This window comes from Ranitomeya variabilis, chromosome 6 (genome assembly GCF_051348905.1).
Source record: "Ranitomeya variabilis isolate aRanVar5 chromosome 6, aRanVar5.hap1, whole genome shotgun sequence".
Lineage (NCBI taxonomy): Eukaryota > Metazoa > Chordata > Amphibia > Anura > Dendrobatidae > Ranitomeya > Ranitomeya variabilis.
In genome coordinates, this window is record NC_135237.1 from 392120985 (window position 1) to 392135098 (window position 14114).

Genomic DNA, 14114 nt, shown 5'->3' on the forward strand with positions numbered 1-14114 from the left:
ATTATGAATACTGACCAGTTAGGAGTACCACTGCCCTGCACACACCACTCCAACGCCGTTTCGCTCACTGCTTCATCAGGTTACAAACATGAAAAGGCTTGGAAAAACACCTTGTGGGAAAAAGTGCATTTCCTTTCTTTGAAGTGGAACCTGATGAAATAAATACTCCTCAAAAACCACTTAAGGAAAAGAAAAATTCTTCTAAAACTCATGAAAAGAAGCATTTCCTGAACTGTTTTTCACTTGAAAACTTAAACGCCTCCAAAACAACTCTGTGGGAAGGTTTTCTGACATTGAATAGGAAAAGTCTCTCAAGAGTTATTTCTAACCGCTTCCAAACCGCCCATTAACTACACATCCAGTTGGTCCTGCTCCCACACTGCATATTAGTGGGGTTACATGGGACCATACAGCTTCAGGAGCGGGGATCCAGATGTCAGACATTCCCGGAGTCCCCTGGAGAAGACACAGATGGTTAAAAGGGAACCTGTCAGCAGGATTGTGCACAGTAACCTACAGTGTCAGGTCGGCACCGTTACACTGATTAAAATGATACCTTGGGTGATGAAATCCATCTTGTGGTTGCTTTTTAGGGTATGTGCACACGTATTCTGGTCCACTGCGGATTTTAAAATGCTGCGTTTTTGCTGCAGATTTACAGCGGTTTTCACTGCGGTTTTACAACTGCGGTTTTCAATAGGAGCAGCTGTAAAACCGCTGTGGAATCCGCAGAAAGAAGTGACATGCTGCGGAATGTAAACCGCTGCATTTCCACGCGTTTTTTTCCGCAGCATGTGCACAGCGTTTTTTGTTTCCCATGAGTTTACACTGAAATGTAAACTCATGGGAAACTGCTGCGGATCCACAGCAATTTCCGCATCATGTGCACATACCCTTAATCTTTATTTTCAGTTTTGAGTAAATAATAAGCTCGTGCTGCGGGGCGGCCTGAGGAGGGGGACAGCTTGTGGTGCTCTGATCAGGTATTCATAATACAGACTGCTGACAGGTCACTGATCCCTCACTGACTGGCCCCTAGTTTACATAACGAATACCTGTACATACTGAAGAAAAAAAACAAAAAACACTTCTGCAGGCAGGTGCCAGCCGTGGGGGAGGCAGCCACCAGTCCATCCTGGACTGGGAGGCAGCCTCCCCCATCATAGACTGGTGGCAGCCTCCCCCATTGTGGAATGGTGGCAGCCTCCTCCATCGTGGGCTTGGTCAGCCTATTCTACATAAACAGGGGGCAGCCTCCTCCATCATGGACTGGGGAAAGCCTTCCCCCCTCATGGACTGGGGCAGCCTATTCTACATGGATTGGGGGCAGCCTCCCCATCATGGACTTGGGACAGCGTTCCCCATCATGGACAGGTGGCAGCCTATCATGGACTGGGGGCAGTCTATTCTACATGAACAGGAGGGCAGCCTCCCCCATTGTGGACTGGTGGCAGCCTATCATGGACTTGGGACAGCCTTCCCCATCATGGACCGGGAGCATGGCCTGGGGACATTCTCCCCTATCATAGACTGGGGACATCCTCCCCTAACATAGACTGGGGACATCCTCCCCTATCATAGACTGGGGACATCCTCCCCTATCATGGACTGGGGACATCCTCCCCTATCATGGACTGGGGACGGCCTCCCCTATCCTGGACAGGGGGCTGCCAGTGCCTCACACATCATGGACAGACAGCGGGTGACGACCACGCTGGCTTATAAGAACCTACTAATATTGTGTAACCCGAGGACAAGGTCACGCCCGCTCCGGGTGTAGCCGCCCGCCTGTGTACGGAAACCGCGTCCACCCCGCACAGCCTATCACACTGAGGAGGAGGACGGCGCCATAGCGCTGCCGGACTGTTTCCTTCCGGTATCACATCCTCCCAACATGGCAGCTGCCGGGTTCTGCGCCTTCATAGCAACAGGTAATGACAGAAGCGATTTCTATGTCTTCGTGCCAAGAGCACCGGGCAGATCGGAGTTCTGTCTGTGCCCGTTGCTCTGCTATGTCCAGCGCGCTGGCAGGGAAAGGGTGTGTGCCCTGTGCAGATGCCACATCCATCCATCCATCCATCCATCCATCCATCATCATCATCACCACCGCCTCCTGTACGGACGGAAGTGTGTGCGGGTGAGATGTGCAGGGAGAGAGATCCCGGTCACTGTGTGTGCTGTGTATGGGGAACATCATCTACTGTACAGCAGGGAGCACAAGTGTGAGGGATGAGCTGTGTATATAATGCTATAATGTATGGGAATGGGCAGTATATGGTCCCATATAGGAAGGGTCATATATATATATATATATATATTAGTATATGATCCCACATAGGAGGGGACAGATAGTGTATATGTGAATGGGCAGTATATGGTCCCATATAGGAGGGGCATGTAGTATATATGTGAATGGGCAAAATATTATCCTATATAGGAGGGGCAGATAATATATATGTGAATGGGCATTATATGATCCCGCATAGGAGGGGCAGATACTGAATATGTAAATGGGCAGTATATGATCCCATATAGGACTGGGCAGATAGTGTGTATATATGTGATTGGACAGTATATGACACCATATAGGAGGGGCATGATAGTGTATATTTGAATGGGCAGCATATGGTCCCATATAGGATGGGGCAGATACTGTATGTGTGAATAGGAAGTATATGATCCCATATAGAACAGGACAGATACTATATGTGTGAATGGATAGTATATGATACCATATAGGAGGGGCAGATAGTATATATGTGAATGGGCCATATATGATCCTATATAAAGGAGGGACAGATAATATATATGTGAATGGGCAGTATATGATCCCATATAGGAGGGGCAGATAATGTGAATGGGCAGTATATGGTCCCATATAGGATGAGACAGATACTGTATATGTGAATGGGCTGGGCAGTGTATGATCCCATATAGGATGGGCAGGTAATATATATATATATATATATATATATATATATATATATATATATATATATATATATATATATATATATATACAGTATATGATCCCATATAGGAGGGGCAGATAGTATATTAGTGAATGGGCAGCATATGATCCCATATTGGAGGGCCAGATATGTGAATTCAGTATATGATCCCATATAGGAGGGGCAGATACTGTGTACGTGAATGGGCAGTATATGATCCCATGTAGGATGGGCAGATAGTGTATATGTGAATGGGCAGTATATGATCCCATATAGGAGGGGCAGTATATGATGCCATATAGGAGGGGTCTGATAATGTATAAGTGGATGGGCAGTATATGATCCCAAGTAGGGCAGATAATACATTTGTGAATGGACAGTATATGATCCCACATAGGAGGGGGCAGAGAGTGTGTATATGAATGGGCAGTATATGATCCCATATAGGACGGGGCTTATAATATACATGCCTGTCAATTTTCTTTTCCTGTGTTTTTTTTTTTTGCAGCCATCTTCCTGTTGGCCCGCTCCTCAGCATTTGTAGAGGACTTGGATGAGACGTAAGTGTGCAACTCATGTTGTTTTTTTTCTGGCTGTATGCAGTGTGTAGCTGTCGACGTATAGTCTCCCAGTATGTGCTGGAAGGTGAATGACTGTAACCTAAAGCTGCCATATGACAATGAGCTGGGCATTGATGCTGCTGGGGATATAAGCATTCCCATTATATACCGTATTTTTTCAGACAACAAGACGCACCGGACTATAAGTTGCACCCATGTTTTAGAGGTGGAAAATAGGGAAAAAAATATTTGAAGCAAAAAATGTGGTAAAATATTTAATAACATAATTAACATACTATTATATGTGGTGTTATTATATATAATAGCATGTTATTATGTTGGAAGCTACGGGTAGAAGATGGTGCTGCGGGACCAGTGTGGTGTCTGTAAAGTGCTATATGAATGGAGGGTGAGTATAACAATGGGGGCACAGGGCTTATATTTAAAGCACCACTCCAGCACTAAAAAATAACACTGGAGTGCTGCTTTAAGATCCCATGGGAGAACTTTAACTCTCAGCATGTCCTGCAGATCCTATGGTATGCCGGAAGTTATAGTTCACCACAGGAGTGGCGGAGTGCTTTTTTATGTGTTGTTGCTACTATCCTTTTAATTAATTCTTACTTGTATAGGCTGTGCTCACATCAGTGCAGGTCCTGCGGCCAGCCACGCTAGAAAACCAAAATGATCTCTCTACAGCTGACAGGACCTGTGGTGAGGTAATGAAGGGCTGAAGCATCACATGACTGCAGAGCCCTCCCTCTTATTACCTCACCACAGGTCTTGTAAGAGGAGGCTGCATTGTTTCTAGTGCGGTGTCTGCAGGACCTGTGGTGACATAATGAAGAGGGAGGGCTCTGTGCTTTCATGTGATGCTCCAGCCTGCACTTTTAATTATGTCACCACAGGTCCTATACGGGAGCACTCAGCGTCATCACAACCCGTTCTGGGCTGTCAGTTATGCAACTGCGATTCCTCCTGTGGCACCCTGCTCCTGCCACCTCCTTCTCCACCGAACACAGATCTCCCCAGCCGCTGTTTAAGTGAAGGAATATTCATTCACTGTTCGGGGCTGACAGGTGGGCGTGGAAGCGGTTAGTGAATATTCCTTCACTTTAAGCATCAGGACCACGTGGATTCCCCAGCGCCGGATTCCTGCAGCTGCGACATTTTCCTGCCTCCTGAGAGTGTGATCCCACTCTGCTGCTGCCCCCTCTCCACATGTTATATTCGGACCATAAAACGCACCCCACACTTTCCTCCCAAAATTTGGAGGAAAAAAAGTGCGTCTTATGGTCCGAAAAATACGATATGCCTATCCCTTGTGCTCTTATCTGATCACTTATTACTCCAGCCGGACATCTGTAGGTTCTGGCTTTCTCACAGATGTAATAGGTTCGCACTGTGATGGCTGACATACCAATAAAAGTCACTAATACCTTGCAGCTTCTGATAGTTTTTGACATAGCGACATACTTTTACTGACATAATCTGGGCGGTTTGGCTCTTGTTTTTCCCGGGATGTACATATCATCACGAGGACTAATCACAAGAATTCGGGAGCAAGCAGTCAGTCCTGTCATAGCTTTCATTCCCCAAAGGGCTTCCCAAAATTGTGAGTGGATATCTGACTGGTCTCTACAGGCAGCTGCTCCATTTTTTTTATAGCTTTTATTAATCTACCTGAATATTTAAACGAGTGCTTGTATGTGCATCACTGAAGTACCTCGGCCCCTAGATGTATGGATTACACTTTCGCTACGAGGTCCTCTCTTTTCCTTGATTATGGAAGAAGAACAGCGTGATTCTTCCTTCAATGGCATGATGACCTGTCGACACCCCAAGATGGAATGGCGCCTATAAAGAACCATGTGGCTGGGATCCATGCCAATACACATTAAACTCTTCTGCTGTGTTTTTATCATATAAGTAGGAATGACCATTGAGCAAATCTTCCATTCTTTTAGACCCTGTCCCATCAGCTGTTGGCCTGGTGTCTGATTGACAAAACTCTCAGCCATTAGCACAAATGTTGGTAATGCATGTCCTTGCCAGGTCTGATCCCCTCATTCTATTGGTACTAGAATGGGAACGTGAGCACAGCGATGTCCGTGTACCACAGATGTACAACCCTTTCAACAATTTGCTGCAACGGAACCAAACCAAGACATATTTGCTCATTATGGAAGAGAAGCGGTGCAGCCATAGGCAAAGTCGGACACAAAAGTTTGGATCCAAGAGGATGTCTACTGCTCTTTTTAATAACAAAATGAGCAGCCTGTCACTGCAGCCCAAACTTCCTCTTCATGTTCAATGTGTCCAAAGGCAGGGACAGTGACAACTGCTCTGTCTGGTCACTGGCATCACGTGTCATTCCACCACCTCACAGCCCCAGGAAAGCGAGTAAAGACTCTTCAACGGCATCAGCACGGGAGGTGAGTATAGGCTGTATTATTTTTCGGGGCATAACATTTTGTTTAAGAAGGGGTTGTCCTAGTAGTGGACAACCCCTTTAATCTGAGTCACAAGTCATGGCTCCTACAGGATAGTGACCCAAAACAGCTAAGAACAACCAAGAATGGCTAAGAACAAAGTAATGGACTCTTCTGATGTGGCCTTCCTGATATAAATCCTATTGAACATCTGGGGAAGGAGCTGTGTCATGCATTCTGGAGAAGGCACCTTCACTCCTGAGACAATATGTAGATAAACGGTATCCGGCACTCCTGGTTGAGCGACTCTGGTGCCTAAGTAGGATTCCAACCCGTAATCCAATAGTAGCAATAAACCTGGCACTCAGTATAGTAGGAACATATAACAGATTTATTTGGCAATCCACAAATTAGGCGCCTTTGTCAGCGCTGTTCTCTGGCAGTTCTGATGAAGGTCTAAACAGACCGAAACGTTAATTTGTGGATTGCCAAATAAATCTGCTATACGCTCATACTTTCACACCTGAGACACATGGAGCAGTTTGCTCATGAGGAGTGGGTCAAAATACCTCTGGAGAGGTTCAGAATTCTGTTTGAGTGTTAAAGATGATGTACAATAACAAATTGTATTGTGGTACCGTGTTAGCCTTGGCTATCTATGGACTCATCACACTTCGCTGCGGGTTTCAACCTGCACCAATAGGAAAAAGCAGCTGGAAACCCGCAGTGGAATCCGCAGTAGAAAAAGGACTGAAAACCGCAGTGAAAACCACCGCAGGTTTTGCACTGCGGTTTTCCCAAATCAGGACCTGAAAATTCCGCAGCGAAAAAAGGATCGTGTGAACATAGCCTAAATGTTGTGCTTGTTTCTTATTAATCTATTTGTAATCTTGCCTGAAGAAGGAGCCACTGTGCTCTGAAAGCTTGCAAGCATATTATTTTCTGGTTAGCCAATAAAGGTATCACTCCTAGAATACTTCTGTCATCATTGGGCAGAAAAGTGTTCACTTTGAGTGTTAAACAAATACTTTGTTTGCAGTGATTGCCTCAAAAGGTTGGGCAACAAAATGTTATGTGCACCATCATTTTTGTTCAGGCTATTTTCATTAGTGTTTTTTCTTTTTTTCTTAGTTTTTCTGTTGAACCGCAATTCACAATCAATGTTTGATTTTCATCAGTTGATTTTTAGTAAATTTAAATTGAAAATTACTTTTGTCAGTCAAGTAATTTCAGTGACCATTGTGGGTTTTTCTTACTTTAACAGAAGGTACCAGCTATCTTATCCACGTGTATGTGTTTGACTTATTTGAGTTGGGAGAGGGTTTTTTTTAATCTTTAAAAGAAGTTCATTGTGGCCCCATTATCTTATTCTGACTCATGACTCCATACCATAGCTATATCCTCCGAATATATAGGTTATACATCCAGAGAAAACCAGATCTGGCATGAAAGGGCAGGTCTCGCTACCACACCTGCCTGTTATTTCAAAATACCAAAGCACTTGGATAAGGAATCCATGAAAGCTGGATATTGTTTTCCGTCACCCAGCTTGTCCTGGATGAGATGTATACCGTACCTTCTGGAGCTAAGTACGCATGAGAGAGAAATCAGAAATCATTGGGCATTATAGTCCTGTCCTCTCAGTGCTGAAAACCTTTTCATGTTCTCTGTAAGACAGGTCGATCCCAGAGTCCTGAGCTTCATATAGAGATGTCAAGTAAACCTGAACATACTCATTAGATGTGAGCAGTCAGCAAGACCGGCAGAAAGTCATGAGCATGAGGGAAACGCTACTATACTGGTGAAAAATCCACAACCTATAGCGGTAGCATCAAAATGAATGAGATTTTCTGAAAGCAATGCTCTGCAAAAAAATGTTAACACTGTGCAAGTATGGCAGCCTAAATGGTGCTGATGCAACTGTGGCAGCCTGTAGGGTGCTGACGCAGGCACGGCGGCGCCTGTAGGGTGCTGACGCAGGCACGGCGGCGCCTGTAGGGTGCTGACGCAGGCATGGCGGCGCCTGTAGGGTGCTGACGCAGGCATGGCGGCTCCTGTAGGGTGCTGACGCAGGCATGGCGGCACCTGTAGGGTGCTGACGCAGGCATGGTGGCGCCTGTAGGGTGCTGACGCAGGCATGGTGGCGCCTGTAGGGTGTCGATGCACTATTGACAAGTGATTAGTACATCACTGTTTGAAGTCCCACATCCATGAAGGCTCTCCATGCATGTGTTGTGACTGTCACACAGCCGAGACACATGCAGCTGCGGAGCCGAAGAGCTGATCAGCCAGTGCAATCCAGGAAGCCGGGTTCCCTCTGCAGCTTATTCGGTAAGCAGAGTAAGCCCTGACCCGATCAAATTCGCTCATCTCTAGTAGGGATCTGACCATTTTGGCTACGTACATATGTTGTTTCCTGAAACAGGATGTTAAAGTCTAAAATAGCTCCAGTCATCCATGTGAAAATAGCAACATTGCCAAAGAAAATACTTTTAATACAAAAACCTGATTTAAAAAATTGCCAGGGGACAGCCGGGGAAAAAACTCAGATATCCCATCACTGCCACCAATTTGTCAGGAACCAGCAATCCATTCCCTCCAATCATTAGTACTATTGTGCAATTGATGACAATTGATGGGCGGTGACTATGCTGCTTTTGCTACTAGACACCGGTTATGTGCTCTTCCAGTGAATGTATAGTATATGCCGTATTTTTCGGATTATAAGACGCACTTTTTTTCCCCCAAATTTGGGGAGAAAATGGGGATGAATCTTATAATTCGAATGTACCTTACCGGCTGTGGCAGTGGAGCAGGACCCAGGGTGGCACATTGCTGCAGGCTGGGATGAGGGGGTGTTTGGATGTGCGACACTGCCGGTGTTCGGTGGTGCGGGGACCCCGACGACATTTTGTGAAAGCCCGTGACCCCCGCACTTCCATGGTTTACATTGCGGTGGACTCGGGAAAATGGCTGCCAGGGGCAGCGCATGCAGAGATGGAGATCTCGGCACAAAGATCTCAGGAGACAAGATCTCATCACAAAGATCTCCATCTACGCATGCGCTGCCCCTGGCAGCCATTTTCCCGGAGTCCACCGCAAAGTAAACCATGGAAGTGCCGGGGCTCCGGGCATTCACAAAATGTCGGCAGAGCTCCCGCACATCCGAACACCCCTTTCTCACAGTCTGACGTCTGCAGCGTAGCCCACCTTCTGCCTCTGCCAGCAGCGACCCTGGGACCCGCTTCACTGCCACCACCCCTGGTAAGCAATAAAACGCATGGATTGTGAGAAGCATCACCATTTTATTAAAAATAGTTTTTTTTCCTATTTTTCGCCTCAAAATTTGGGGTGCATCTTATCTGGTGCGTCTTATAAACCGCAAAATATGGTACACATCTGACTTTTAACTCGTTGAATACGTATACAACGAGTGAAATAAGTATTGAACATGTCTCCGATTTTCTAAGTACATATATTTCTAAAGGTGCTATTGACATGAAATTCTAACCCAAATTTGGTAAGAACCCATCCAATCCACATGGGCAAAGAAATCAAACCATAGCTGTCCATAAATTAAGTTGTGTGTAATAATGAGAAATGGCAATACAGTATATACAATCTCATAAAATAAAAAGGATAAACAAAAGAAAATTATTAGACCTGATGTCACAGAAATGGCACATATCTTAGTTTGCTGTAGGACTACGCTTCCTTCCACTATCTTCCATCACTGAGCATTGATTATATTTCAGAATCTGCTTTTATTAAATAAGGTTCACTCCCTCATACCTCCCTTTGGTGATGGGGGCTGGTCAATAGGATGTGGCTTGGTCCCCAAAAATGATGGGATTCCTAATCTTAAGGATATCTACCCCCTGGAGGTCCCAGGCGGGAGATATTCTATATTTCCCATTATGAATTTAGTTTTCTATAGATGGGGAAAAATGGCATATCCAATTTTTCCATCTGGCCGATATTAATTCAGGTCTGATGTGCAGACCTCAGGGTGGTGTAAGTAAATGCGTTATGTTCACCACTTCATCACAATGCTAAATATATGTCTTTCATAACTATATGACCTTCGACTATCACAAAAAAACAATATTTGTAACTGGACTTCGATGCTGGAGCATCTGCTTGTAGTTTTTGTTGAACATAGGAAGCCATATCTCCTCCACAAGTGCTAAGTGTCACTTCCCCAACCTTTGGTATAGACTTTGAGTCTGCTCTCCATCGGATAACCCACTTCAATTACCTGTTCACAACGGTGGGGGGTTGTATCTCAACGGGGTCTTGTGGAGTGTTTAGAGTGCTAGCTCTTGTTAGCTTTCCAAGTTATGTTTAAATCCTCATTATGAGGATGACATGTCAACATTACATTTACGACAACTGGCTCATTTTCTGAGAGATTCCCTTTTTATGTATAATTGACTCGTGTATGTAAAACATTACATAATCACACTGTCTGTACATCTTTGCCACCTAACTAAATTGCTGTATGCAGCAGTCTGAGTCCTGGGAATCCTTTCATGGTGGGATATATTATTGCACGGTTCACGGAGTAGTCATCAGATAATGGGCTCAGTGGAGCGGACAGTGTGCTACCATGTGTACTCTACTAATGAATGTCGAGAAAAGTAAACTGCAGATGAGTGTCAGGTTTCCACTTGTGCCCATGATGCAAGTTTTTCTTTATAGATGACGAAACTTTGTGCCATAATCCTAGGGTGATTGGTTATAGCAGGAGGAGTTGAGGGAACGCTTGTGAGAACCTCTGGGGGACGTTCTGCTGCAATAGTGATGAGCTTCCGAAGACTATGTGCCATAACCGCATCAGTAATGGCATTCTAGGCATTAGAGATAAACTATCTCATGTGCATTTTTTCCTGATGTCCTGAAAAATAAAAAAAAATAATCCATGGTATATGTAAAAGGAAAATAATGCAGGCAGATTAAACACAAGTCTTAAGAAGGCTTAGCACATCACTGACTAAAGTCCATGTGAATAAACCCTTATGGTCGTGGGTGCTAGTCCTGTTGTAGACCATCAACACTTGGCACAATCCAAAATGCGTGAACGGCACAGAATTTTGAATAAAACATTGCTTCTTCTTTACGGAATCCATTAAAGGGTGTGGAAAGTATATTCCCCATTGGCCACAGACTGACACGTTTCTGGCATACGCAGTGTCTTACTGACTAGGGTTAGGGGGGCTGTGTACATCACAAATGCGATGGTCTGTGGCCAATAATTTTTATACCCATTTAAATGGATTTTCAACAAAGCAGCAGGAGCAGTTTTATTATAATCATGTCGATGTGCTGTTCACTCTTTCTAGGGATTACTAATGTTTTGCAGTCCTAAGTAAAAATATGTGAGGTGGGGCTGTACACGTGGCATTAGTGACTCGCGTACCATTTTGCAATGTGGTTTTTGGTTGCACGACTGCTGGCCATGCAACTATTCAAGATGCCCTGGTGACCAAGTCTTCTCTTATTATCTATTCCATGGCATTTTACATGTGAGGAGGGTTATACAACACATACAATAATCTTAAAGAATACAAGTCACGACTGGTACAGGAGGAGAGAGGACCCTTCCCGTGAGGGCTCACAATTCCTTCACCCTTATCAGAGTTTGACTGCTCCCTGTCCCTACTCTGGTGGCCTGATCCACAAGCGGAACAGAGGCTGCTTGTTCTTCAGTCATCTGACGCCTATGATTCGCTGAGCCGTGTCCCTTGGCCTAAAACGGTGCGTCGTCTGATGTTCTGCCGGCGTGCTGTTCCACCTGATGAAAAGGACCAAGGATGGTGTAGATCATGGATAAGAATCATTGCTTGTGATGGATTTGATGGACAGTAGGACTGGAAAATATATCTATTTTTTAAATATTTTGTTAATTTCTAGAACTAAATAGAAGAATATGGTGTAGATACACGTTGGAAATCATACATTATATAACGGGGAACGTCTCACTGTTTAGTTACTCTTGTTTATTTTTGTAGTTTCAAAGAAACCCGAGAAGAGGATGTATGGCTCGTTGATGTAAGTCTTATTATTGACAATCTTGTATTTTCTCTGTAAGGTGTATACATGTCACACTACTGATCACAAAACGTCACTTTTTATTATATTTTGCTTCACATTTTTTTTGGTTCGTTCAGAAACGCTTTATGAATTTTCTTTTTTTTGTTGTTGTTTGTACTCTGGAAAAAAGCTTGAAAAACCAAAAACAGCACCACATGGACAATATGCAGATTATGATAGTCTTATTTTCTAAGCTATACTTGTACTTTGATTTTAATTAAGGGCTAAATCTGTTACACTCTCTTTCTGAACTAATCTTTCACTCCCAATATTCTGAATTCATAGGTAAGATCTGTCTTCAGTGAATACAGATTTTCCCATTAATGAGAGAGGATATAATAGTTGGTGCCTATAAGGTTCGATGGAGAACTCAAACTCCTTTCAGGAGAACTTGCAGCACAATGCCTGTGTCTAGCTCCTCTCTCCGTTGACCTTTCTGAGCACCAATTGACATCTCCTATCTCATTAATGGGAAAATCTGTATTCACTGAAGACAGAAATTACCAGTGAATTTAGAATGAAAGATCAGTCTAGGAGTAGAAGCAAGAAGCAGCTTTTTTAATATGTTACAAACTTCTATTTTCATGTGTACTATTGATTAATGAAGAAAAAAATTAAAATGATTGTTACTCTTTAAATCAACTGAAGAGAAGCTTAAGGTTCTTATTTTCCAATTTCTTTCTCATTTGTGCTGAAAAGAAGAAATCTTGAATGTAAAGCTTTATATTGCAAACTTAAGTAAAAATAGTTTCCTGTTGTCTTTAACAACAGACCGCCCAACATCTTATTACACCATGCTGCTCCGCATCTGACTCTGTGTTGGACTTTTAGAACGTCATTGCAGTCAGCAGCTGTACAGAAATCTTGCAGCTGGAGGAGCGGGAAGATAGCCAGACGTCTCGCAGAGAGGGCAGAGATGGTTGACTACCATCTCTGCCTTCCAGATCGCTGTCTACACATTGCAAAACGCTATTTAGGAAATAGTAAACACGCCTCCTCATCTGGTCCCAGAGATCATGTGAGTGCTGGGAGGTGACACGAGCTGCTTGGTCACAGATCAGGTCTGCCGTCAGTCAGCAGTAGAGGCTTGAAGCTGAATTTGCCCTGAAACTAAGGGGTATGTTAAATGTTGAAATGATTTCCTCCCCAAACCCACCACAAAAGGCCTCTTATGACCTTGAAGAGTTGTCCCATGAACACTACATTTTAATCAGTAAATTTTGGAATAATAAGTTCTACCAATGAAAGTGTTAACAAAAAAAAAAGTTCCTGCAATGTACTGTCTGACTGTGCAGAGGTGCTCCCTTACATTGTCTGCGCATACCACCGACCCACCCCTATTCCCCTCCTCGAAAGCATAAGTGAGTATACAGACTAAGCAGCAGGGACTCAGTTGCTGCTGCCTGAGGTGACACGTCTCCGTGCCTGAGGTGACACGTCTCCGTGCCTGAGGTGACACGTCTCCGTGCCTGAGGTGACACGTCTCCGTGCCTGAGGTGACACGTCTCCGTGCCTGAGGTGACACGTCTCCGTGCCTGAGGTGACACGTCTCCGTGCCTGAGGTGACACGTCTCCGTGCCTGAGGTGACACGTCTCCGTGCCTGAGGTGACACGTCTCCGTGCCTGAGGTGACACGTCTCCGTGCCTGAGGTGACACGTCTCCGTGCCTGAGGTGACACGTCTCCGTGCCTGAGGTGACACGTCTCCGTGCCTGAGGTGACACGTCTCCGTGCCTGAGGTGACACGTCTCCGTGCCTGAGGTGACACGTCTCCGTGCCTGAGGTGACACGTCTCCGTGCCTGAGGTGACACGTCTCCGTGCCTGAGGTGACACGTCTCCGTGCCTGAGGTGACACGTCTCCGTGCCTGAGGTGACACGTCTCCGTGCCTGAGGTAACACAGGAGTTGGGTGTTCCTACCATATATCCAGCCCCTTGAGCTCATCATAAATCAAGTCAATGAGGTAAGAACTCCAGCAGCCACTGAGCTTGTGTCTCTAACTTGATTTATGATGAGCTCCCAGGACTGGTGATGCGGCAGAAACTCTTATTCCTGTTATAAAGCAGACAGGGAAATGTG

The 14114-nt window shown here is 44.8% G+C and overlaps 1 protein-coding gene across 1 annotated transcript in view; it reads left to right on the forward strand.

Annotated features, from left to right (window-relative positions):
- The first annotated feature begins 1600 nt into the window (after positions 1-1600).
- The window catches only part of TMX3 (thioredoxin related transmembrane protein 3), a 79643-nt gene continuing 67129 nt past the window's right edge, over positions 1601-14114 (forward strand). The window contains exons 1-3 of the mRNA XM_077270113.1: positions 1601-1931; positions 3460-3511; positions 11955-11994. Of these exons, the coding sequence (XP_077126228.1) occupies positions 1895-1931; positions 3460-3511; positions 11955-11994 (129 nt within the window). The 5' untranslated portion in view covers positions 1601-1894. The remainder of the gene's footprint in view (positions 1932-3459; positions 3512-11954; positions 11995-14114) is intronic.